Below are 27,157 nucleotides of genomic sequence, written 5' to 3'. Positions count from 1 at the left end.
CCCACCCCTCCACCCGCTCTGTTCCAGGCCCGTTATCCGTGCAGGGTCACAGACAAGAGGCTGCAGCAACCTCTGAAGGGTCTCAGGCAACCGTTCCAGGGCTTTCTGGCTGGAGCAGGGTGGCAGGTGGCGGGGTGAGCTGAGCCTCTCACCCCTTCTTAGGCAGCGTCTCTCCACTTCCTTGGCGAAAGCTGGCCAGATTCTGCCCCGATTCTGGCATTAGGTCATATGTCACCACAATTTAGAACATCAACATTTTGTCATTTTTAATTTTTACAGGTGTTTTAAAAACCAGCACCCCCCACCCCCACAATGACAAACAGGCCTCTCTGGTGGCCTGCACCACACAGTGGGAACTGCTAGGCTTCAAATCCCAGCTCCTCCGCCTGCCAAAGGTATGACCTCGCCAAGTGGCTCAGCCTCTTTGTCTTTACTTTCACTTTCCTGGCCTCCGGAAGGGACTAAACAGTAGTCTCTACCGTCGGAAGGTTGCCATGAGGATGAAATGGGTCACACCCTCACCTGAGCACAGAAGAGCAAGGGGCCCAGGCTGGGCTGCTGTGTGCTCAGACCTCAGGAAATGCTGCTGCCACTGCCACTGCCACTGCCCCCAGAACTACACTCCACGGCATCAGGGCCATCCCTTTGCATTGTGTCCCCAGGGCTCAGGACAAGGTCTGGCAAAATCCTTGCAGAGAGAGGAGTGGTCTGACTGAGGGGACGTGCCCCGGCCTCATGGAGTGTGCGTTTTACGTGCCAGTCCAAGATCTCCTCCTCAACCTCCCCTACCCCTCCTGGAAACCACCACCTCCCTGTCCCCACAAGTCACCACTGTGTCATTTCCAAGACCCCAGAACTACTGCCCCTGGCTCCTCCCGGCCCCTCCACTGGGACCCCAGATTTGTATCCTGTCCCTGGGAGAGAGGTTGAGTGTTGTCAAAAGACCCATCTACCTCCTGCCCTGGGCCTGGGCCTACACCCACACCCACACGCCTGTGACCCCAGGCAGGCAGAGTGAGGGCAGGCTTAACGTGTGCACACACCGTGCACACACACACATATACATGCATGTGACCTCAGGCAGGCAGAGTGAGGGGGCGTGCTTAGTGCGTGTGCACACCACACACACACTCATGTGGGGCTGGGGCTGAAATACAGCCAGGCCCTGACTGAAAGTGCAGCGCCAGGGCCCTGGGGACCTCTCTCCCGTCAAAATTCAAGGGCCTCATAAAAGCTCAGCCCGAGGACAGAGTCTCTGCCAGTTTAAGCAGGAAATACAATGACTGGGAGGCAGAAGGCAGGACAAAACCCAGACAATGGGTGTCAGGGGGAGCATAACTGGGTCCGCGCAGCATGGCCTGACACCACCGGGCGGCCAAGCAAGAAGTTGGGGGGGGGGGGCTCATGGCCATTCCTCCTCTCCCCTCTCCCCACTGTCCGTGAGTCCTCAGCTCGGGCTCCAAACTCACCCTCCACCCGCCCTCTCCTCCCACAGCAGCAGCCTCCCTGCTGCCCTCCTGCTGCCACAGCCTCAGCTGGTCAGGTCCCTCCCCAGTCACAGAGCCCTCTGTGGGGCATCTCACTGAGACCTCTCCCCACCAGCTCCTCTCTTACCGGCCAGGCCCCACCCACTGTGCCTTCTCACCACGTGCCAAGTGCCGACTGCCTCCACAACCCCCTCAGTCTCAGCTTGAGGATCATGCTGGGCCATGACAGCTCCCTGCTCTTTCCTGGACTCGAACTTATCACCATGTGTAACTCTTCTGCTTGTCTGTCTGCCCCTCTGGAATGTCAGCTGGGAATCTGCCCCCCACCCCAGGCCAGCCCAAGTCCTTGGGAATGCAGGCACTGCCGGGTTACCTGATGAACCAGCAGATGGGAAACCACGCCCGATTTCTCCAGGGAGCAAAGGCAGTTATGGGCTAAGTTGTGTCCCCCCAGAATTCATCTGTGGAACTACCCCCACCCCGTCAGAATGTGACTGCATTGGGAGATGGGGCCTTCAAAGAGGGGATTAAGTTAAACTGAGATCTTTAATGGGGCCCTAATCCAGCCTGACTGGTATTCTTATAAGAGGAGGAAATTAACACAGAGACATCAGGATGTGTGCCCACGGAGGAAAGGCCACGTGAGGACACGGAGAGAAGGCAGCCTTCTGCTGGCCAGGGAGAGAGGCCTCAGAAGAAATCAAATCTGCCTTGATCTTAAACCTCTAGCCTCCAGGACTACAAGAATATAAATTTCTGTTGTTTAAGCTCCTCCATCTACGGTGGTTCTTAATGGCAGCCCTAGCAAACAAGGTACCTTCAGGCCAAAGGGATGAGAATGGGCCCCAGAGGCAGGCAGTAGTCACAAATCAGGCCTGAAATCTGAACTGGAGTCTTACCAGGGTCAAAGACAAGATGAAGGAGGAGGAGGAGGAGGGGGAGGAAGAGGAGGAGGAAGAGGAAGAGGAGGAGGAGGAAGAGGGGAGAGAGAGGACATGAGGAGCCCCTCCCGCAGGCCAGCTCCAGCCACAGATGCGTGGCCTGCAAGGAGGGGCTGGGATCTCTGTGGCAGAAAAGCGAAGTGGACCCACCACCAGCCCACCCCCGGCTGGGGTTCTGGCTCCCCACCCCCACAAGGAAGGACTGTCAGTCCGGACCATACAGACTGCAGCCTCTTAGAGATTCATTTCTTGCCTCTTCAAAGCATTATAGATTGATTGCCAAGTCTTGCCGTAAATCAAAAGAAAGTCACTACTCATTACCTACTTAGAATTCCCTGAGTTCTTCCTGGGAAACCATTTCTCAGCTGTTTGATCTCTGAGCCACCAGCACTATCTCTAGGCATGCCACCCATCACGGCAGCCACCAGACACTTTCTTCTTCCAGGCTCCTTTCTCAGCACCTAGATGAATTTCCACCTTTCTCCAGTTTCAAGAAGAGCTGCCAAGATAAATGTTTCAATGACTCCAGCTCACGCTGAAAATTTATGGACTGTGTACAGCCTGTTTGGAATCACCCCACACTGGAGGGAAAGGCACCAACCACGCTCATGCTGGGCGGGTCATGGGGGTGGCCAGGCCCCATACTCACCAGGACACTGTCTTGTGTCCTTTTACTTGAGGGATAGTGACACTTGTCCAGCTTCAGCTAGCAGCAGCTGCCCTTTCCTCAGTCAAGACCCTCCTACCCCTGAGCAGAATGTCCACAGGGGCCCCAGGAACTCACCAGCTGGCTGGGGCTAGTAGGAGCAGAGAGGTACCTCCCTGGAAACTGGGCCTTCAGGAGGGACCTCCTTCCCAGTCCTGCAGCTGGGACCACCTTCCCAAGGAACCCCTGCACCCAAAGCCTCCTTCACCACTCGAGAGGGCAAGGCCCGGCCCACATCAGCTGTGCCCACTGGGGAGTCCGTCTCTACAGCCACCAGCCCGGCTCCAGCGCGAGCAGTCAAACCCCACTTCTCGTGCCGGGATGAATAGTAAGACAAAGTAACACAGCAGAAACAAAGTCCCGCCAGGCCCTGACCCCTAACAGCCATTGGGCGTGTGCTGTGTGGGGGTGCTGGATGGGCAGGGCCCTCCACCAATGAGCCCCAGTCACCCCAGGCTGGAGAGCCGGGCACAGCGTACATGGCCTTTGCCAGGACACCTGGAAGACCACCTGAGCAGCCCACGGTGCTGTTCCTGAAGGTCGTGAAGTGGGGCCAGCCCCAGCCCGGGCCCCGACAGAGGTCAACGACCGCCACTCACAAACAGGGGTTCCAAAGTGCTGTCACATGGGCAACCCATTCAGCTGGCGAGGGTGTGTGGCACACTCACAGAGGGCGGCCCCAGGGGAAGGCCTGGCACAGGAGCGGGGGTGGGGCTGTGTGTGCTGCCACCGGAGCACAGTCTTTTCTAACAAGCCTGTAGAATAAACATGAATGCAGCGGGCTGGGCCTGTGAGGAGTGGTGCTAGAGCTGGGCGGGGCCAGCCTTCACTGCCGGGGTCTTGCCCAAGGGCAGTGGCTGTCATCTCATTCTGCTCAGAGAAGCAGGGCACAGGAGACCTCAGAGCACGGCAGCACCAGAGGCCCAGGAGGAACCTGCCCTATTCCACAGAGACAATATGCAAGCCCAGACCCCTGGCCCAAGGCCATTGGTGGGCTGGCTCGCAGATGTCCACATCTCTCCTGGACCCCCAAGCACCACGTGTGGGGCTCCGCGTCGGCGAGGGCCGCAGGAGAGCAGCAGCAAGTGGGGCAGAGCTGCCCCACCCTGTCTGACCCGCCACCCCGACCCTGCACCTTTCCTCGCCCCGCTCTGGGGCAGCTGCAAGTGGAAGCAGCCGGGGCCAGGACCGCAGCGTGGCCTTGGACGACCGCTGGGGGAAGCTGGAAGGCTCGCACTGACCGCACACACCACCTGGCCTGCACGCCGGAGACTGAGGGCAGCCGCGGCGCAGGCCAGGGCTGGGGGCCCTGGGCGACTCATGTGGGACACGAGCCCGGCTTCACAGAGGACCCAGCATCCAGGGCCTGTTGTTGGAGCCGCTAAGTGGAAAACCCCTCTCTGTGGTTTCATCAAAAACTACCTCCAGGTTTCAAGAGCAGACGTGCCTGCTGGCAGATACGGAAACGGGCTTTCTGAGTTCCTGGATTCAACCCTTCATGACATCTACAGGATTGTGAGTTAGGAGGGGAAAACTCCCAGCCCAGAATAATTGCTCCCACAGGGAGCACCTTTCTGCACCAGAATGTAATAGGCCTGGATGAGAATTTTCTCAGGCCCGGCGCCAAACCTCACCGTATAATCACAACTGTCTGCCGACTCTGGGCGCCACACTCCTACCGGACAGTTCTGCGCCGGTTGCCCCTGGGGCTTGGGAGCTGTGCTCTCTGATGGTCAGAACTGAGCCAGGGCCGCACCCCCTTCCCAATGGACACTGGCCCACAGGCCGCATCCCCAACCCTCCTCCCTGCCACAAGGCTCCCTCCGGGGGTGCAGGGAAAAGGGAAAGTCTCTTCTGGGGTGGGGGTGAGGCCTGGGGGCACCCTGGCAGGTAACCTGTAAAAGAGTGAAGCCAACCAGAAATTTACACACAAAACATGAAAAACAGTCTTTTTCTTTTTCCCCTACAGCTCTCCCATTTTTCTTAAAATACATGACCCTTTGACTCTTATTTTTCCTCCTTTTGATAGAGACATTGGTATGAGAAATCTTTCTTGACTCTGAAGGCAGCTGCGGCCTGAGAGCTATGAAAAGGGGTGATGGAAAGGGGCCACCTGGTGCAGGGGGGAGTGGGGGGTGACAGGATGGGGTGCAGTCTGTGGTGTGTGCCTGTAGCCACTCTGCTCCCCCTGCGTGGCTCCTCCTTAGGAATACCAGCCCAACGTTACCATCTATTTCAATTTCTAGGAAAAGCCAGAAAAGTCTCCTGATTTTTAATTATTGATGCTAAACAACCAGAACGAGCCCCAAATCCCCACTGGGTAAGCCCAGGGAAAGCAGCCTATCTCCTAGAGTCCAGCCCAGAGGCTACAAACTCTGGCCTTTGTCTTGCTAGAAAATTCCTCCTTGGGAGTGAGAAGTGGGGACACCCAGGGTCCCCCCACCAAGACCCTAACCTGACAGAAGCTTCTGGAAGCCCACAGGAGCTATAGGCAAGTCTCACATGGGGAAGGCAGGCCAGTTAATGGGGTGTGGCCAAAGCTAACTCAGGCAATGACCCGCTGCAGGGAAGAGGTCTCCTGCGGCCACCAGAAGGCTCAGCACAGCCCCATCCCCAGTACAGCTCACACCCCCTGCTCAGCTCCTCTGGGTGGGCTCACTTTGCACAAGAGCCCACAGGCAACCCACACTTCCCTCCCCCTTTCTTCTGGGCCTCAGTGATTTCAACAGCACCCTGCATCTGGGGTCAGTCAGATGGCTCTTGGTCAGCTGCTCAGAAGGAGCCAGAGCAAGTCTCCCTGCGGGAAATGGGAGGAATGGAGCCTTGTAGCCTGTTGTTACAGAATCCATGAGACGGCACATCTGCAGAGCAGGATGGCGAACAGGTCTAGTGGGAAGGGGTTCTCCAGACCGAACCGTGGTGGCCAAGTCATAAAACAAGCATAACTGGTGAGCAGCAGAGCCAGTGTATGGGGGTTACCATAACTGAAAGGGAAAAGAAGCGGGAGAACTTTCTACTGGCGCAGAAGTGGGCATTATGAGAGAAAAGATAAGGGCCAGAGGAGGCATCCAGGGGACCCCCATGTATGCAGAACAGGAATTTAAAAGGAAGAGGCTGAAGTAAGGAAAGGTTTCAATGTTCAGATTAAAGAACCAGATCTTGGGGCGCCTGGGTGGCTCAGTCAATTAAGTATTGCACTCTTGACTTCTGCTCAGGTCACAATCCCAGGGTCATGGGATCAAGCCCCATGTCAGGCTCTGCGCTGAGTGTGAAGCCTGCTTGGGTTATTCTTTCTCTCCTCACTGCCACTCTCTGCCCCTCCCCCCCCCACTCACACTTTCTCTCTCTCTTAAAATAAATGACCATTAAAAAAAAAAACAAAAAAAACAAACAGAAGAGCCAGATCCTAGTCCATCACGGGAGTTCATGGAGACAACTCCAGGCCTGTCTGCACGGCTTCTGGACTCCAACAGGTCACCACATTAGCTTCTGTAACTGAGAAGGAAGCCAGAGAGACTGGGGAGTGAAATCTGTCAGAATGACATGACAAATAATAGTATCCCAGATGTTGGATAACATGACGCAAGAGGATAAATGCCCCTGGGGAGTGACCAGGGAGATAACAGGAACCACAGAGGCATGATACTCCCACCTGCGTGTGCAAACAGCCACCACTGCTGGCCTGTCCTCCACAGTCAGACCAGCCCCACTGGTGGCCACAGAGCTGCTGCTGACATCACAGGACCTATCGCCTGGACTACAGTCAACAGGCTGTGTCCTCCACCCTGTCTGGTCTGTGTGTGACATATGACAGCTTCTTTGCTCTACCCTTCACTGGCCTAAGTCAGGATACGCCGGATCTAAGTCTCGCCACTTGAACTATATGGCCCTCTGTACCCTCCAAGCCCCGTGCTGACCACTGTCTGCAGAACTGAACACTAACACAAAGAGTTCACATCTCTTCCCAAGGGGACGGGACGCCGTCACCGGGGCCTCCAGGCCAGCTGGCAAGGCCGGTGGGGTTCTGACTCCCGAAGAACGGCCGGAGCCCAGACCAGCACCAAGAAACAGCACCAATCCTTGTGAAATACCGTCACCCTCAAGAATAAAGAAAGACTCCTAATAAGCATCAAGGGAAGAAAATTAAATGTTCCCTAGAAAGGAGAAAGAAAAGGGCAAATGCCCAAGATCTCTGGTAACAATGGAGGGAATGGTTTCATGGAACAAAGATTCAATACCCAGTGAAACCATCATTCACAGAGGAGGCAGCAGAAAAACTCTCTGCTGTGCAAGGTCAAAGTGGAAGCATTCAAGGAATGGAAAACCATGGTATAAAACAGGGGTCCACGCTGGAGTTGGTAAGACAGTGCTAATTCTGAAGTGTTACGAAAATGATTATAAAATAACACGAATGTTGAAAATAGCTGCTGGAAAGAGAAGTTAGATAGTGAGAAACTAGAAGGTGGAGGTGGTGGGGGAGGATAAAGAGTAAAACCATGCTGAATTTCTCATTTTCTAAAGTGAGGAATCGATATTTTTCACAGAGGTAGAGACTACAGAGAAACACAGGTCCTTTCTTCTTAATTTAAAAGTAATTCTACACCAAAAGTGGAATGCGTAGAACAAACTTCACCAAGTTTCCAGAATGACAAAAAAATGTAAAAGCCAGAAAGGAGGTACAGAGCCAGAAAGCACCAAATGAGGCCACGCACAAGAGAGCAACCCTTCTGGCCATCAAGGCACATGCAAGCGGTTCTCCTAACACCCAGGGGCCCTCCACTTGGAAGTCAAAACCTGCCGCTGAGAAAATTAAAAGCAAGAGTAAGCATAAGATACACCAGGACAATGCAAACACACACAGGCACACACACATTTAATATGAAAACCAGTAGCAGAGAAAGTCAAATTCAAAAAGAATTAATCCAGTCAACAGGGGTTCTTCGAAGCTGTAGAAAGGTAAAATGCACAACAAAAAACATAACCACCAGCAACCTGTATGCTTCTAACAATTTGGTATGGAAATGAACAAAAAGAGTCTGTTAAGAGTCACAAAGAGGAATTCATAAAACCACCTCTCTTCATTCTAGAAAAAATGTACAAAATTAAGGGAGGAGGCAGAAGACTGGAAGAAGATGAGAAACCATACATCAAAGCACGGACTCTAAAAATAAAAAAAATCAATGTCTTCCAATAAATATTTAATGTTTCATTTTATCCCACAAAATACTGACAAAAATACTTCTAAATAGGCCACAAAGAAAAACCTGAAAACTAAGAAAAATAAAATTTACATAGACTATATTTTCTAACTCCAGTGGAAACGAATAACCAAAAGTTAACCAGGAATATTAACCACATCTATCTGGAAATGAGAAGATAGTTAGTTCATTTCTTAGGTCATTTCTTTGGTCAAAAATCAAATCGACCAAAACTCCTTAGGATACGGTAAAGGCAGCATTCAAAAGTATATGAGCCAAAATTCATTTATTACTCAACAAGAAAAAGATGGGGAACAAAAAAAGTTTCAACCAAACAAGTTAAAAGACGGACATTCCAAACAAGGTCAAGAAGGGGGAAGAAAGGACTGAGAAATGAAACTGGGAATCCGGAGTCAGACCGGCAGTGGGGCTGATAATTACATCTGGAAGCCGACTGTATGGAAACACCAACAAAGCGGCTACACAAAGTTTCCCCATGCAGAACGAGCAGACACACAGTCAGGAACAGGAAAGGAAACGTAACAGATACAGAGGAGATGTTTTTCACATTAAAGAGAATAAAATAACTTGGTTCTAATAAGTTCAAAATTCTTGATGAAAAGAAAAATATTCCAAGAACCAATTTAAAATTACATGTCAACTATACTTAATTTAAAAATAAATAAATAAAAGGAGGAGGCGCCTGGGTGGCTCAGTCAGTTAAGCATCTGACTTCAGCTAAGGTTATGATCTCGCAGTTCGTGGGTTCAAGCCCTGCATGGGGCTCTCCTGTCAGTACAGAGCTCACTTCACATTCTCTGTCCTCTCCCACCCTCCACCCCTTCTCCATTCATTCTCCCTTTCTCTCTCTTTCTTAAAATAAATTTGAGATAAACAAATAAACAAAAAAGAAAAGAAAGGAAAGAGAATGATAAAAGAAAAAAGAAAAAACCCTTCCAGGAAAATGTACCGTCCTGACTTTAAGAGGACTAAAGGACACAATAAAGTCAGACTGAAGCAACCCCTTAGGAAAACCTAAAAAGTTATCCAAGAAATCTTTCCCTCAAGAAACAATGTTCTGATGGTACTGAAGGATTTCTTTAAAAGTCCAAGGAACATACATGCCTCTCTACTTTCTTTTCTTTTTAAAATTTAATTCCAATATAGAGAGCATACAGTATTCGACGAGTTTCAGGCGTACAATACGGTGATTCAATAGCCGTATACGTGACTCAGTCCTTGTCACAAGTGTACTCCTTCGTCCCCATCATCTATTTCATCCCCTCTGGTAACCATCCGTTTCTTCTCTACAGTGAAGAGTCTCCTGGTTTCCTCTCTCTCTTTTCTCCCTTTGTTTTGTTTCTTAAATTCCACAGGAGTGAAATCACGTGGTATTTGTCTTTCCCTGACTGACTTATTTCACTTAGCATAACACTCTCCAGCTCCATCCATGTCGTTGCAAAGCCCCCCTGCTTTCTAAAGGGTTCTAGAAAACAGAAAAATGTGGAGAACTTCCCAAATCATCATCTCAAAAACCGTGATCTCAAAATATGGCAAAGAGAGTTAAAAAAAAATGTATAGCTCAATCCTCTACTTTGAGCCTTTATAAAATCTAGTAAAAGAGTAACAGCAAAACAGTCCTGACGATGGGGACTGGTACCAGGCCTGGTCTACATGCTACCCACATACCGATTCACTGGATCCTCCGGACCATCCTATGCGATGCTCTTACTACCGGTCTCCCAGGTGAGGAAACAGAGGTACGATGAGTGGCAGAACCGGTATTCAGACGTGGCCCCGTGCTCTAACCACCACTCCGTACGGCCTCCCCAGCTCAGTCATGCAGCTTGTTACGGCAGAAATCCGCCGTGACAAGGCGGTGTGTGCTACGGAGGCCACACTAGCTCCCCACCAGGAAGTCGCCACAGAAGGTACACCTAGTGCCCGACCCTGGGGCCGCAGGTCCCGCTCTGGTACAAGGAGCCGTGGCTTCTCAGAGACATGCCTGACTCTAGGGCTGGAGCCTGGAGCATCCTGTCACGCCAGAAGGGAAGACAGAGCTCAGAAAGCAAAATGACCGGCGGTGGGTGATGTCAGAGGGACACGGAGCCAAATGAAAGAGTCCCCGATGCCCAAAGCTAGAATGATCAGAGCAAGAAAACAAACAATATTGGATTCTAATACAAAGTAGAAAATAAGCCTCTATCAGTCCGTATAGATAGAAAACAGTCCGTAAATAAGTGATTGAACAATATGTACATGGAGAAGAGACAAACCCCTACCCAGGAGGATTACAGACAGCCTATGTAGACACCCACTCCCCGCACTCCCCTCCCCGGCAGGAGGAGAGAGCATAATGTCTCACCCAGTGAGTGCGGGCTGTGCCGGTGACTTCCTGCCAAGAGTGTGGTCCAGGAAGGGAAAAGAGCAGCTCTATGGTGGAGAAACTTGACAATCGCTGCCTCAGCTGGGTGAGTGAGGTCAACACCAATGACAAGTGAAGGTGATGGCATGTACCCCTGATACGACGCCATGCAAGAGGCACTTGACCTCTGTGGTCTTCCTCCCAATGACCCATGACTCCAGTGTAACCCCGAGAAAAACATCAGAAAAACCAAAACTGAGGGATCTTGTACAAAGTATCTGACCAGTATGTCTCAGAACTGTCAAGGTCATTCAAGGTAAGGAAGCCTGGGAAGCCATCACAGCCAAGAGGAGCCTAAGGAGACAGGACAACCAAAGGCAGTGGGTGTCCGTGGTGGGATCATGGAACAGAAAAGCATTATCAGGTAAAAGGTAAGGAAAATGGAATAAAGTGTGGACTTCAGACAGTAATAATGTTGACAGCATTGTCCACGAGCTGTGACAAATGTGCCGGCATGTTAACGACAGGGCAAATGGGTATGGGGTATGCCTGAACTGGCTTATACTCCTGTAACTTTTCTGTGATCCAAAACCATTATAAAATTAAGTTTATCAATTCCTCAAAACACATACACACAAAAAGGCCAAGGGAGACACCATAAAGGCATCTGACAAAATTCAACATCCTTTCCTGATAAAATCTTCTCATAAGCCAGGAAGAAAACGCTACTTCCTTAAACTGATGGTATATATTTATCAGAAGTCAACAGTCAGAATCGGGTTCAATGGTGAAATGGTACAGGAAAATCCACAGATGCTTGTGGGCACCACTGTTTCTCACCGGGATTATCAGGGGGCAATTCCCCAGCATCTGAAGAGTAACTGCCTATTTCTCTTGGCTTTGTCCCCCAAAGCTCTAACGAGGGCTGCATCCACCAGGCTGCACGTCTGCAGGAAGCCCTTCCCTCTGGTTCTTTGTCCACATTTTCTGGCTGGATACCCAGCCTGTTTGCGCCCTACATGTACCCATTTTCCAGTTACTCTTATGGGCAAAATGAACTATCCTTGCTTTAAGCCTCAGAGCCCTACAGTCCCTCTACCACCAAGGTCCCAGCTATGCTTCCAGATGGCTATGCCGAACCTTGAAGAGAGAGCTACTCCCCTGCCTTGTGTCAGATAGCGTGGACAGAGGCTGGTGGGTACACAGGATCTGCCCTGCCCAGTACGGGGTGGCCCAGGCCAAGATATAAAGGCTGTTCTGAACACTGAGGAACGTGTCCTCCCAAGGTGGCCCTGGGTCTTAGAAAGGGCTTGCTCAGCTCACTGAGGTTCAGCCAGCGGGATGCAATGTTGGTGGGCTGCCTTCCTGAGGGGTGTGCCAAACCGATGGGGTTTCCTGACCCCTCTCGTGGTTGGCTGTGTGTGGCCTGCCCTCCAACAGCCGAGGAAGTGCCGGCAGGAAACGTGCATCAGCCTCACAGCACAAGGCAGAGAGCAGGTTCCGCCAACCCAGGCCTGGGGTCTCGTTGGGCCCTTTTTGAGCAAGCCATGCCAGGGCTTCATCCCTCAAGGTGGACTGCGGATACAGGAGGGACAGGACACTGCCCGCGACAGTGACCAGGCCCACAGAGAAGGCCTGTCACATCCATTCTCACCCAGCGGGGCTCAGGGTCAGAGGCTGCCTGGACCCTCACCCGCCCCAAAGGCCCCAAGCCAAACTCTAGCACCTTCGTGGAGGAAAGTAAACTGAGGGTGGCCTCACTGAACCCGGGCTTGCCTAGAGGGAGGCCACATTAGACTGGACCACTCCCAGGGGACTGAAAGCTATACATTTCAGGAACCTCCAAAGAGGAGGAAAATACAGAATTCCGGGTAACACCCGTCACCAGAGAAACCTGGATCCTCTGCTTGACCCATGAGGGGCACGGCCAGAGGCAGCAGGGCCATGCCTGCCCACCACGGAGAGCCCCAGCAAGAGCCAGAGCCGGAGCGGGGCATGCGGGTCCAGGCCCCTGAGAGACGGCCCTTCAGGGATCATGGCTCACGGGGAGCGGGGGACAAAGAGGGCGGACAAAGAGGGGGGCTAACCTGAGAAATGCAGGCCCTGCAGATGTAACAGAGAAGCCCGTCCGATCATCGGGGAGCCTGTGGGTCCTGTGGGGGGGGGGAGGCTGGGAGTGAGGGATGAGCTCAGAGGTCACCCGTGCCTGCTGAGGCCCAAGGCTTGGGCCGGCGGGGCAGGCAGGAGAAAGCAGCTTGTCTGCACCAGCTGCCCGTGCTTTCTACAGCCGTCAACACTGCGACTTAGTGGGTCGTGGTTGTGGGGTTTCCCTAAACTCTCCTGTCTTCCAATTATCCTCACTAGAGGTAAGCATTCTAGTCCTCAAAAAAAAAGAAAGAAAACTGGCCTTATTCAACAACAGCATAGCAAGGTTTCTGCAATCTGCCCCCAGGTGGGTAAATGGAAAGGTCAACCACCTGACCCAGCCCCCACAGCTTATGTGGAGTGTGTGTGTGTGTGTGTGTGTGTGTGTGTGTGTGTGTGTGTAGGTGTGAGTATGCATGGTATGTGAGTGTGGTATGTGGTGGCTGAGTCTCTAAGTATGATGTGTGTGTATGTGGCGTATCTGTGGGTGCAGGTGTGAGTGTATACAGTGTGTGAGTGGTATGGTGTGAGTGGTGTGGTGTGTATACGAGTGTGTCTGAGTGTGTCGTGTGTGTGCGGTGTATGTACAGTACACGTGGGGTATAAATGTGGTATATATGGGGAGTGTACAATGTGGGGGTGTGTGTGCATGGTACTTTGTGTGTGATACGTGTGTCTATGGCGTGTGAGTGACAGGTGTGTAGGGAGCAGCTGTGTGGCCTATGTGAGTGGTATGTGGTGGGTGTGTATATGTCTGTGAGGTGTGTGTGTGTGGTGGCTGTGTGTGTGCACACACGGGCACGCAGGGTCAGGGGAGGGGACCCTTCAGCGTGGCCCCCCGCCCCCGCCCCCAGTCTGGACTCAGAGGGGACACTGAGCACGCGGCACCGTGACTCGCCCCGTCCCACCGGACAGAGGGCAGGAAAGGGAAGAGGACCTCAGCGCGGCCGGCACAGCCGAGCGGGCTCCTCGGTAACAGAGGACAGCTTCCAGTGAGGGCTGCGCCCGGGACACGGCGGCAGAGGAAACCCGGGCCTTGCCCAGGGCCTCCAGGCAGGGTGGGGGCGTCTGGAGGGCAGGACCCTGGGCCCCGGGGAGGAGGATGGCTCCCCCTTCACGCCTCACAGATCTTCTGCCTTTTAAATCCTGCCCATGGCCCCCCACGGACACGGTCACAGCCTGGAGAGAAAGCGTAATTTCAATTAGGGTCCTGGGCTGTCGGAAACATGGTTATCAACCTCCCTGTGGCGAATGCGAGCCGGGGGCCGCTTTCACAGCCAAGTGAGTGTGCTCGAAATCTGCGTGTGCAGGCTGGCCACACCACGACCAGGAGGAACCAGGAGGCGGTGACAGGGGCTGCGTGACCCGGCCTGCAGTCAGAGGCCGTTAGCGCTGATGACCCGCACGGGAGCGTCTTATTGGCTTAGCGCTTTACTACACCTCCGCTGCGGAGAATGCTTTTCATTCCCTCAAGGGCACAGCATGGGGGTGGGGGTGGGGTTCCTGATAAATGCCCTCAGCTCACTTTTTTTTAACATGCCCTTAAGATTTTATAACAAACCTTTGATTATAAAACAAACAAAACGATGAGGACCAGGTTTCCTGGCCAGCGTCTCTTAGGCCTGAGTCTGAGCACCACCACCTTGATGGTCCGCCCTCTTGTAAGAAAATGAGCCCGGTCCTGGGCCCCCCATCCCCTACTCCCACCCTGACTCCCATCCTGACACACAGGAGTCCCCGCTCCTCTTGCTCTGTGTCCTCTGTGGGGCTGCTGCCGGCCAGGCTCCCGGCACGTCCAGCAGGTTCTAGGGGTGCTCTTGTGAGCCTGTGGTCGGCAGCCTGCACGGGAGTCTGGGCTCCCTGGGCCTTCCCGGGCGTCGTCGGTCCGGCCTGTGTTACAAGAGCCACACCCCATGGGGAAACAATAGCTGCTTCAGAGGGGGTTTTACACTCCCCACCCAGTTAAGAAAAGAATTCTAAAAGCTCACGGTGGCATAGAGGACAGCAAAAAATAGCTCAGGACACACACTCTCTCCCATCCGTCCATCCAACTCACCCACACATGCTTCCTGACACCAGCTGTGGGGCAGACGCTGGGGATAAAGGAGAGGGGACTTCAAAAAGCCTCCAGCCTCCCAAGGACACAGACCACAAAACCGTGTCAGAGTCACCCAGGCAATGAGAGAGAAACGTGCCCATGGGGAGGACGCTTGCGGCGGAGAGAAGTCAGGCCACCACCTCACCACGGCAGGCGCCCCCAGGGGCTCGGCTGGCACTGGTAGGAGGTAGTGCCCTCGTCAAAGTTGGCCTGGGGCACCCAAAGGGTTAACAATGTCCCAGGACAACCATCTTCCCACCATCTTTGGGGATGACACCCTCTGCCCCCAAAGGCCACCCTGCCCACCTGTCCTTCAGGAATAGACTGCCTCTTGTTCTCATCTTCTCTGCATCAGCTTTTCCCCAGCACAGTCCCCAGACTCCCAACCCTGCGCCCCAGGAATGTCCCTGCTCTCAGCTCTCAGGGCAGACACTGCTTTCCTTATGTACAGCCAGCCACACAACAGGCATACGGTAGGCGCACAACAGCGCACACATTTGGTGCGTCCAGTCGAGCTGAATTAATGGCACTTGGCACCCTCAGGACAGCTGCTCTGGTGTGAGCTTCAGGCTCACTTCTCTGATCCACAGAGGCTGCGGCCACAGGGCCCGGGCACTGGAGGGTAGGGGGCAACGAGCAGTTTGAAGACAAAGGTATGGTGTCCCCAGAGCTCAGCTTAACAAAGACCCCTTCAAACAACAGCCAAACAGCGTGTAGACTCTGGATCCTGATGCAAACAGACCAGTGTGGACTGGGTATTAGTAAGATTAAGGAATTACTGTGAATTTGGTTAGATGTGGTAATGACGTGGTGGTTATAAAAAGGAAAAAACCTTCATCAGCTGAGACACCTATTGCCCTATGTATAGGTGAAATGCCATTGTGTCTGGGGTTGGTTTTAATTTTTTTTTAATGTTTACTAATATTTGAGACAGAGAGAGAGAGAGCAAGCAGAGGAGGGGCAAAGAGGGAAGGAAACACAGAATCTGAAGCAGGCTCCAGGCTCTGAGCTGTCAGCACAGAGCCTATTGCAGGGCTTGAACTCATGAGCCGGGAGATGATGACCAAAGTGGAACACTTAGCTGACTGAGCCTCCCAGGCGCCCCATAGGGGTTGGTTTTAAATACTACAGCAAAACAAGATGAAACAAACTCTGCTGGGGACTTTGAGACCCATTGTACTATCTTCTCTTTTTGCAGAGGGTGGTGGCTATCTAAAATTTCTCATCAAAAGAGAAAAAAGACCTGCCCTGCCCTGGGTGGAGGAAGTATTCCGAGGGCCGCTGGCCAGAGCTCACACACAGGGCAGTCTGAGCTGCAGCGGGCTCAGGCTCCGGACACTGCAGGGGAGGGCAGCTCAGGTCCCTCCCAGGAGCCAGCTTCGGAGCTGGACCTCCGGCAGCTCAGGACATAGGGCTGCCAGTGCGCAGGAGACAGCAGGGCTCTGCTCTGGGACAAGCTAGTCCTGCTCTCATTTCTGGGTTATTTTTATTTGAGGCATCAGCTGCGGGCCAATGCAGCAGGAAGCAGATGTGTGGGGCGGTGCCAATCTGGGGGACCGCCGCCTGGCCCACCTCCCAGGTACCCTGCACAACCCCTCCTGGCGCAGATCCTGGTGGGGGCCAAGGGCCCCAGGACTCAGAGAGCAGATACCGCACCACAGCAGACCACGCGAAGGCGAAGGCTAGGACAGCTCTGTGTGCCTGTCCCTGTCGTCCTGAGGGTGACGGAGTGGGGTCCTTGATGAAGCCCTTGTTCCGTGCCCCCTCCTGGGAGTCCACAGCAACGAGGGCCCTCAAGGCCAACTCACCTGCTCACTACTCGGGGTAAGAGGGGAGAAACACAGAAGCCCTCTGTTCTGGACTCCTTTCAGGGTTAGACTTTGAAAAGGACGCCGCTCCCCGAGCCACATGAGGTGAAGGTAAATGCCCATGGAGTGCCGAGTTCTGATTCTGTCTGCACTTCACCCTCACCCCTCATTGACACAGTGGACAGGACAGAAAGGCTGGGAGAGGGACGTGGAGGCAGAGCGGGCCCTGAGAGCAGTCACGTGAACTCTGCAAAGTGGAGAAGGGGGGGCAGCACCAACCCCCCACAAGGGGCACCCCACCGCAGGGCGGGCAGGATAAAGGTAAAAGTCCTTTACGTATGTGCAACACTTCTGACACCAAATGCACGTGACACCAAGCAACTTTCCAATTCTCTGTGGTCGCCAACTGGATGTCCTACAATTTAATTCTGACACGAACGGCCAGAGTTAGCACAGACCTCCCAGGCTACGGGCCCAGTCCCACAAGCCTGCCCCCACTTCAGACACCGATCGCAAATCCGGGCCTTGAGTACTTCTGGCTGACTGGCTATAGACTGGGCATTTCCGTGACCCCCTCCTTGGGCTTGATAATTTGCTAGAATGGCTCACAGAACTCAGGAAAGTGTTTTACTTACTATTACCACTTTATTAGAAAGGATACAACTCAAGAAGAGCCAAACAGAAGAGTTTGGGGGCACAGAGCAAAGTTGGGGGGGCAAGGAGCATCCATGCCTCCTCCAGGCCCACCACCCTTACAGCACCCTCACATGTCTACCAACTCCCATTTAAGGTTTTCTGTGGACGTTCCCTTCTGTGGGCACGACTGAGCAAACCACTGGTCAGAACTCGACCCCCAACTGCTCTCCCCTCTCCCTGGAGTTTGAGGGGGGGCTCCAAGTTCCAACCCTCCAATCTCAGCAGTGGTTCTTCTAGCAACCAGTGCCCACCTTCCACAAGTCACCGCATTAGCATAAACTCGGGTGCCCTTGAAATGAGCTTATTATGAATCATTCAAGGAATTCCAAGGGTTCTAGAAGCTCTGTGACAGGAGCTGGGGGCAGAGACCAAATAAGAAACACAGGGGGTGTCCTCTCCCCAGCAGAGCTTCGAGATGGTACTGACAGTGGCGAGACCCTAGACTGGGGGCCTCCTGCCCTAGGACCCGGGTGGGAGGAGAGCCACAGGGACAGTTTGGGTCTGACCCAGGGGCTTCCTCGCGCCAGAGGCAGCCACCTGCTGACCCCTGGGTCTGGGAGAGGGGCTGAGGAGCTGGCCAGGCCACACCCTGCAACCCTGCATGCCGGGTAGCCCCGGGAAGCACCCCGGTGGGGGGCCGTGGCTCGAGGTAGCCTAACTGGAGGCCCAGGCCAACAGAGTTCTCCAGAACGCTTTATGAGCCACTTAACCATCCCTGACCCAGTCATCCACGCACCGCAGACATAATGGCAATGTTTACACATAAAATGGCAAGCTGCTTTACTAGTGGCTTTCAGGCTCACAATAGCAGCTATTTGGTAAAGTTTCCTGGGAATTGCAGAAACAAAGTCCAAGAGTGGAATGATGGGGCACTAAACCATCCTGAAAAGTAATCAAAGGCCATTACCATCCAACACTCTGCCGAGAGCCAGGAAGGTGGCCACAGTCAGAAGACAAATCTGCCCACGATGAGGCAGCCCGGCTCACGATCCCCGCTCGATTTGTGCGTGGGGCGGCGGCGCCTCATCTGTCACTTGCTCGGGGAACATAAATTACTGTTTTTTCCATTTTAATCTTTACCCAGAGAAACACAGCAGCTCACCTTTCCATCTCGTATTCTTTCATTCCCACTTTTACGGCCTTCATTACCTGGAGGATGGATATTAAGCAAAGACATTCATATTAAGGAGGTAAGTAACACTGCCTTATAAATAATGTATAACACTTTTCCAAAATAATCTCTTCTTTAAAAAAAAAAATAAAGAATGATAGTTGCACACAGTGGTGCAGAAATGGGACAAATTAGAACTATTTTAAAGCTCCAAAAGCTGCACAGTTTATTGAAACTACTCTGGAGCACGTCCTCTGGGAAGCCAGTGGGCACCCGACACCCGGCACTACGGCTCAGGCAGCGGCAGACCCAGGGCCGCAATGATTTAATCAAGATGCCTGGTGAATACGTCATGCTCAGGAAGCAAGAATGACCGTCCTCAAAGGGTTCCTTTGTGGAGCTGTCATAGAGCACCCAGGGAAGGAATGCGTAGGAGAGGCCGTGGCCTACAAGCACACAAAGCCACGACCACCACCAGGCAGGCCCCAGGCCACCCGTTACCCTGACCATCCTACGAGAACTGTGCTTTCTTACTTGCTCTGGCTCCTCAGGTAAAGTGGGAAAGAACCACGCGAGGCTGTTTTTGGAAAACAGAGGACAGTAACCCATGTGCTTAAATCACAGGTGAGGAGGAGAGATTCTTTAAAAGCAGCTGGAACTGGCGGGAAGAAGAGCCCTGCCCTCCTGGAAACAGGGAACCCGTGGCTGCGAAACGCCCTGAGGGCAGGTGCCCTAAGGCAGGAACTGGGGCCGAGCCTCCGCTGGCCCTGCCCCCACTAGGGGAGAGGGAAGAGCCGTGGCCGGTCTCTGCCAGAAGGGACTGGCCTGTCCCCTAGAGCTCCGGAGACCACCCATCCCAGAAGGCCCTCCTGCCCCGCCCAGGGCAACGCCCACCCCAGCCGCAGCACCCTGCCAGCCTGTGCCCTCCTTACCTCCCGGTGGGCCTCGCTGGAGACTTTGTTGGTGTAACGCAAAACCTCCAGTTCCATGTCCGTCTTAAAGACCCGGCTTCGGAGAGAACAGAGCGGCAAGTCAGTGACTCCCAGCAGGGGCTGGCTGGACAACCCCCTCCGCCACCCCTCCACCCCACGCACCCCTGCCAGGAGACCTCGGGGGCCAGCATACCTTGCGCAGCCTGGGAAGGAACACAGTGCTGCTGGTGCCCGGCCACCAAGGCCCAGGACTGGTCTAATGCCAGCCTTGGGCATGCAGGCTATTTCCAGTTACGAGATCTGGAAGCCACTGTGGGTGGTGGAAGGAGGCCAGATTCTATAGCCAGACATGCCCTACCTAGCTCACTGTGACTCAGTTTCCCTATCCATAAAGGGGATATAATCTACCTCACACAACTGTGAGACCTGAATCAAGTGTGCTGACTCCAGGGCTCTGCCAAGTTGGCTGAAGAGGTCTCCGGTTTCCTCCCCCACCCCACCCCACCCCCCTGCCCTTAGGGCAGCCCAGGAATGCCCCACCCCCACCTTGAGCCTGGGGTGGGAGTGGGGACTGTGGGAGGTGCAGCCACTTCCAGCTGTGAATGCAGGTAAGAATTGTGGAAACAGCCAGGTCTGCAGAGAGGAGGAGACCAGGAATAGAAGAGAAGCTGGGGAGGTGGGGGTGGGGGAAGCAGGGAGGCGGGGGTGGGGGGTGGGAGGGCAGGCAGGCACAACCCAGAGACCCTCCTGTCCTTCTGACACTTAGCGGTGCCTCCTGCATCTGGACTCCAGGGGGTCCTGGGGTCCTCGTAATAAATTCACATTAGTTCGCCCAAATTTGGTTGGGTCTTTTTGCAATTGCTCTCATTGCCAAGTAAGACTCAGCCAGAGAAGCTACAGAAATACCAGCGTTCTGCCTCCACGTTAAATAAGCAACTCCAGGCCACGGGCAGTGCGGCCACGACCAGTCAGTAAGAGCCCGGAGTCCTTGGTGACCCCCTCACAGCCCGCTTCATCAAAGCTCCCCTCCCTCTCGTGAAGGGAACACACTGGAGCAGCCTCCAGATGGGCAAAGCCAGTGTCTGCCCATGGCCCTGCCCCTCTGTTCACGGTGCATCTGCCTCTCATCCGGCGCCGTCTGTGCCCGTCTGTGCCCTGAAGCCCGACCCAGGCCAAGGATGGCAGCGAAGGTGCCCCCACCTCCACCAGGGGCAGCAACCGTCCGGGGACTGCACGGAAGCAGCTGCAGCCAGCCACTGACTCATGTCGTCTGCGTGGCGTCATTCAGCTGGGACGGCCAGCCATCTGTCACGGAGACGTGATGAAGGCGTCTGCAGCTCTGTGACAGCCTCCTAAGACCGTAAAACACCTGGGGGACGTGGAAAAGATGACCCCCAAGCCCAGTGAGACTTTTCCCAAAGGAATGTCCTTTCTTTCTTGAGAAGGCAGTCCCTGAGGCCTGACATTTAACTCTTGGTCATCATAAGGGGTCTCTGATTCTCCCGCAGAACGCCAGGAGCAGGTCCACGCAGGGATCAGAAAGCGGCTTCCTGTGTCCTGGCGGGGAGGGTCCAAAGCCTGATCAGGACTCAGGTGAGTGGCTCAGGCTCCTCAGGTCCAAACCCACTCGCAGGATAACCCAGCGGCCCCTGATGCTTTGCTCCCCACTGCCGCCGGCTCGGCTCCAGCCTGACTGATTGGTAAGCAAGGAGTGGGCCTCTGTTCTGGAATGCGGGGCTGGCCAGTGTGACAGCGCAGGTGGGAACCGGGCCCAGGCTGTGCCCACCTCCAGCCCTCTGCCCCTCTGCTTGGCTTCAACCTCTGGCTCCATGTGCCAGCTGCCACTCCTGCCAAAGTTCCAGACCCCGAGGCCCTGTGCCCACCATCCATGTGGGCCTGGCCAAGCCCCGCCCCCGCCCCCGTCCGGGGTATAAGCCAGAGCCCGTGCCTGCTGCGGGCATGCTCCAGGGCCACAAGGGCTTCCAGAAAGTCCGCGGCTGGGCGGACGGCACAGTGAAAGCCCCCAGGCACCAGCCCCATAGGCCTCAGCACAGCCCGTTCTCCTGTGAGTTGTGTGGGGGCGGGCAGGGCAGGAGGGCTCCTCTTAACTTCATCTCCCTAAGATCTCTCCCTTCCCCTCCTCCGGCCCCCTCCCCTGCCCAGCAGATAAATGAAGTCCTCACTATCCCCTCCTCTCCAAACTCTCAAGCCCTCCCTCCCCCCTCACACCCTCCTTCCCACCCACTTACAAGGGGTGGATCAGGCTCAGCACCCCAACCCACACCTGGGCTCGGAGCCCACTTGGCCCCTATTACTGGGAGCTCTACGACCACCCACTCTCCTCCTCCTCCAGCCAAGCTCTATACTCCACGACTCTGGCACATTTCCGGAAGAAAGCCATAACTATCCTTGCTTTGGGAGGGGAGCAAGAGGAGCTTTCATGTTTCATCTCAGGGCTCTCCCCCATCTCCTTCCCTCCTCCCTCCCCTCTCCTCTCCTCCCTTCAGCTCACCCCTTCCCCCTGCCAGCCCCCCTCTCACCAATGTGTGGCACAGCGACCCCCACCTCCTCTGGCACTGCTGGGCTGCTACCCCTCCTCCTCCATCCCCCTCTCCACTTGGCCCCTGCACCTGCCCCCCAACCCCTGACACAGGCCTGTCAGCCACGCCTCCACCTGCAGGTCTCCTAGGCACCTCCAGCTGGGCGGGACCCAAACACCCCCATCTCGCCCAAGCTGCAGCACCCCCCTTACAACAGAGACCTGTGTGTCATCCCAGATACCTTCCTGTCCCCTGTCCGTTGCTCCCACATCCAAGTGACGACAAGGGCTGCAATCCCACCTCTACACCCTCTCAGACCCTCTGTTTCTCTCCATCCAGACCCCACTGCCTCTAGCCTGGACAACCTCTCCAGCCTCTTCCTGCCTCCAGGCCCGTGTGCTCACGGACAGCGGCTGCGGATCCTTAGTAAACGCAAATGTGATGGTGCTTTTCCTTGCTTAAAAGCTTTGGAGGCCGTTGGCTTCTCCTCCAAGGAGACCTGGCCCTGAACCACACTCCCTTCTCACAGAGACACAAGCACTTCTGGCCACGGAGGCCACGTCCTGCTTTTCTTCCCAATTTGAGTTTGTGGAAGATGACACACGAGGCTTCTAGCTGCTTTACTCAGGACTAACTTGTAAGGCATGATTTAAAAAAAAATTTTTAAAGGCGGGGTTGGGGGGGATCCTGAGTGGCTCAGTTGGTTGAGCGTCTGACTTCGGCTCAGGTCATGATCTCACGGTTGGGCTCGTGAGTTCAAGCCCCACATCAGGCTCTGTGCTGACACCTCGGACCCTGGAGCCTGCTTTGGGTATCTCCCTCTCTCTCTGCACCTCCCCTGTTCACACTCTCTCTCTCTTTCTCAAAAATAAACATTTAAAAAAAGAGAGAGAAAGAATGAAAGAAAAAAATCAAACAGAACCAGGACAAACTATGCCACAAAGGCAGTTCTCCAACAAAACTGGCCTGGCCCAACTGAACCCAAGCTCTAAAGGCCCCGAGAACAGACGCCTGCGGCGTGCCGGCTCACCTGATTACCCACAGGGCTCTGGGCCGAAGTCTTGCCCAGATGCTGGGCGTTCAGCCCTCTTATCGCCAGGACACAAGCACCAGAAACAGTTTTTAAGATTACTGTAAAAAAAAATCACAAGACTTTGCAGCATTTGGCAGTTTCTCCCTATCTTCAGGAAGGACTGACTACCCTGAGTCTCAGGAGGCTATTTCCATTCCTCATGGGCATGAAAAAGATAAGGAAAAAGGGATGCCAGCACGGTCCAGCCTCTGTTGTCCCAGCAGCCTCCAGAGTGAGGGATGCCTCATGTCACACTCGGCCCCAGCCTTGTTTGGCCCCGGGAAGTGTGGGGGTGGCGGTAAGCAATATAATCTGCAAGTTTTCTATCCTCAGGAAAGGGCCGAGGCCGCCTCCTCCACAAGGCATCAGAGGACCCAGGCTTAGGACAGGACAACAAGATGCAGGTAACAAGTCTGTGCTGGAAACAGCTCAGCTCTTCGACTAGCAAGAGGAGGTGGCTGATATGTGCAGGTGATGTGGGTACTCGTGCAGAGTCCCCAGGCCTGTGGCCAGGCCTGTGGGCATCATCACACCCAGGGGGCCGCCCAGGGGGAAGGCAGCGCTTCAGGCAGGGGAGCAGGAGCGGGGAGAAAGCTCCTTCACCACACCGGACCCAGAATCCCCTGCAACAGGCCAGAAATGACAAAAAACCAGACTAGGATGAGATTTATTTGTGCAATCAGTTTTTTCCCCCTTAAATATGCATAGGTCACAAAACTGCCTCCGGGCATTAAACCCAGGATTAAGACATTAATTAACTGAGATCTGAATGCTGAACTGATTAAAATAGTAGCAAGACAGGATGAAGTATTTCCAAAATCAGTCTCTAAGTGTCACATTACCACCGTGTTGAACAAAACCCCTTTGAAGGGACAGGTATTCCATCCCTCCCGGAGATGAATGTGCAGGGGACGGTGCTGTGGGAGCAGGCGGGCAGGATTTCAATGCCACAGGACCCCACGTCCATTCCTTCTGTACCCCGTGACCTGGTGCTGGAAAGAATACAGTCCCAGAGCAATAGGAGGGACAGAAAGGAAAGAGCTAGTTGGAATTACATATCTTCAGGAGGCTCGATCAATAAGTCCTCTCAAAGAAATCAGAGCCATGAAGAAAACAGTGGTCTTGCTCAGCAGTGAGATTCGCCTGAGTGTGCTTGAGACATGCCGTGGGCCACATGCAGGGGAGGCATGGGTGGGTCCATCTCTTCGGGTGCTGACCAGGCCCGGCCACACCTTCGCCTCTGCCTGATGTGCCCACACCCTGTCTGCTGCCTTCCTGAGCACAGTCACTCTGCCCTGGGATCCCCACTGTGCCCTCGGCTTTCTCGTTAACGTAGGGTTAAATGCCTCTTCCTGGGAAGACAAAGACAGCTACCCGACTAGAAGACTTCACGTACACACCAAGAATCTAGGTCATCATCTACGTAGCTTTTCTAATTCGGGACGTGTTCCCCAGGACACGGGGACCCTGCTGCGCTTCTGCCCCTGAGCCATCCACACCTCGCCATCTCCCGCGCGCAGGAAGGCCGGGAAGGAGAAACAGATACGTTCTCCCAATGCCCGATGAACGCACGCAGGACACCTTCGCTCTGTGTAATTAAGTTCTAATATCGGCGTGTGACTCAATTTAACACAGTCTTTCTTAAAACCCAAGAAGGCAGACGGCAATTGCTGACATGCTTGCTCTGCTGTGACACTGCCTGTGGTACTTAACCGAAATCCAAGGCACCGAGCTATTAAGACTGCACAAAAGTATCTCCTTTTATTTCCTAACCTACCTTCAGATCAATTTAATCAGCTGCGGAACAGGAAAGTAGAACCACAGCCTAAATTATGGAAGTGAGATGCCTGTTCTTAAGTTTCAACTTTTGACCTCCACATTTGAAATGCAATACGCGGCACAAGGAAAGAAATGATCAGTTATGATCTTATGTTTCTGGGGAAGGGGATGATTATAGAGGAATTTACAGGAAATCAAAAAGGCACTGCTTGAGAGAATGGAAAACAATAAAGCAGTCACAGAAAGGAAATGAATGACGCCCAAACACGCACTAGGAAGAAGTATCCTCTGTGCTAGGAGAGGGTGCAACTCGCCTCTCCATCAGACAGGCTCTGGGAAGAATCCCAGATCCCCGGTCCAGCTGCTGACCTGGAGCCTGGGTACCTAGTGGCAAGGGGCATGGTGCTGAAGGAAGCCTAGCTGCACAGTCCTGGGCACCTACCTGCACACGCTGGCCTCACGCAAGATCCATGCAAGGCCCTCTGAGCACCCCTGCGTATCGAGTGGCCTAGAGAGGGGCTTCGAGAATGCCTGAAACTCAGGCATCCCCCCCTCCAAGGTGCGCCTCAGATATACAAGGGGGCAACACAAGATCCTAGAACCACTGGCCTGGGCTCAGCCTTTCACTTTTTCTCAAGCAAATCATCTCCCTGTGCCTCAGTTTCTTCATCTGTAAAATGGGGACAATCAGAGCACCTAGCTTAAAGCATAAACAAAATATCTGAGTGAGGTGACATAGGTCTAGTGTTTAGCACAGTTCCTTGCACACAAGAAGTCACAAAAGGTGGCATTTTATTAAGCTGAGTTAGCACTTGACTTCTACTCTCATTCAAGCCTTGAGCCATCATCTATCAAGGGAGACCACTTCTGTTTTGCAGGTGAGGAAACCGAGGCTCCATGCTATAGGCTGAACACCTGCCTCCCTCCAAAACTGATATGTTGAAACCTAATCTCCAGGGTGTCAGCATTCAGAGGTGGGGCTTCTGGGAGGTGATGAGGACATGAGGGCAGAGCTCTAGTGATTGGGATTGGTGCCCTTATAAAAGAGACCCCAGAGAGCTCCCAGCCTCTCCTGCCACGTGAGGACACTGCGAGAAGATGGCCACTTAGGGACCAGAAAGTGGGTTCCTGCCAGACAGGGAGTCTGCCAGCACTTGGATTTCCAAGGTTCTAGAAATACATTTCTGTTGTTTATACGCCACTCATGATGGTAAGCGTTATGGCAGCCTGTATGGTCTAAGACACGTGGTGAATCTTCCCAAGTTAGGTATTACTACAGCCCCATTGACAGATGTAGCTGAGGCTCAGAAAAATTAAGTGACTTCCCAAGGGGGACAAGCTGGGGTGAGAGTTTGCCTTTGCCTGAGCGCAGGGTTTTTCTGTCACCCCAGGCAGCTCCTCTCCATGGGGCCTAGACAGAGGGGGTAACGAAAGCCTTCAGGACACAGTGGCCCAAAGCTGCACCAGTGAATGATAATTTAACGTCACAGAAAACCCTCTCCTATAAATGAGGGACCAGCCTGCTATCCACCCAGAATCCTTCCATCGTGTACTTGAGGGCAGTGATCAAGACCACCATGGATATCACCCGAGAAGGACGGCAGTCACTACAGAGGCCAGAACCCACACTATTAAAACACACCCTTGAGGCAGGAAGGACAATGTGACATTTCTACCAAAGTTCTACTGCCATCAAATGCCAAATAAGTCCTTTCTGCTGCTGGCTTTGATAAAGTCGGGAAGTATTCTTATGAACGCAGAATCCGCCTCGGAGCCTTGGAAGTGTCACTAGAATTAGCTCGTGTGTGTTCCAAGGTAACGAGCTAATGGCTGATCCCTCGGGGGACACTGGAGCAGACAACCCAACAACCCAGCCCGGTTTCCACCCGAACTGTTAGCAGCCATGAGGGGACGTCACATGCAGGGCAGAAGTGGGTGTGGCCCGTTCCTGAGTATCCAGGATTTATTCTCTGTTAGCTGGGAACTACAGAGGGGCCAGGCGCCCGTTACCTTACAAAAACAAGAAAAGGCGGCTGTAATGGAAAGGGACCAAGGCCCCACCCTCAGAGGGTGTGCCATTGCCCAGGGAGCTGGGGAACTGGCCCGCCCCCCAGGGAGCACTCCCAGGGTTCAGTCCTGATGCCTGTGACACACTCGGATTTCCACCTCTGGCCCCAGCCCCCCTCCCCCTGTAACCTGCTTCTAATTCAACGTGCCCCCAAGTCCCCGATCTGCCACGGCTCCTGCTCTTCCCGGCCATCCTCATCTCGGTGACACAC

General features: G+C 53.8%; 1 protein-coding gene across 2 annotated transcripts in view; it reads right to left on the bottom strand.

The window, feature by feature from the left end:
* PEPD (peptidase D) overlaps positions 1–27,157 on the bottom strand; it is a 112,504-nt gene that overhangs the window by 47,864 nt on the left and 37,483 nt on the right. For both annotated transcript variants that reach the window (XM_039231950.1, XM_039231948.1), the window contains exons 8-9: positions 19,488–19,563; positions 18,547–18,593 (exon numbers count right to left, since the gene is read on the bottom strand). In XM_039231950.1, the coding sequence (XP_039087881.1) occupies positions 18,547–18,593; positions 19,488–19,563 (123 nt within the window). The remainder of the gene's footprint in view (positions 1–18,546; positions 18,594–19,487; positions 19,564–27,157) is intronic.

Source organism: Hyaena hyaena, unplaced genomic scaffold (genome assembly GCF_003009895.1).
Source record: "Hyaena hyaena isolate Hyena2069 unplaced genomic scaffold, ASM300989v1 scaffold_61, whole genome shotgun sequence".
Classification (NCBI taxonomy): Eukaryota; Metazoa; Chordata; class Mammalia; order Carnivora; family Hyaenidae; genus Hyaena; species Hyaena hyaena.
Note: the sequence above shows the minus strand (reverse complement) of the source record. Positions and strands in the feature narration are given on the sequence as shown.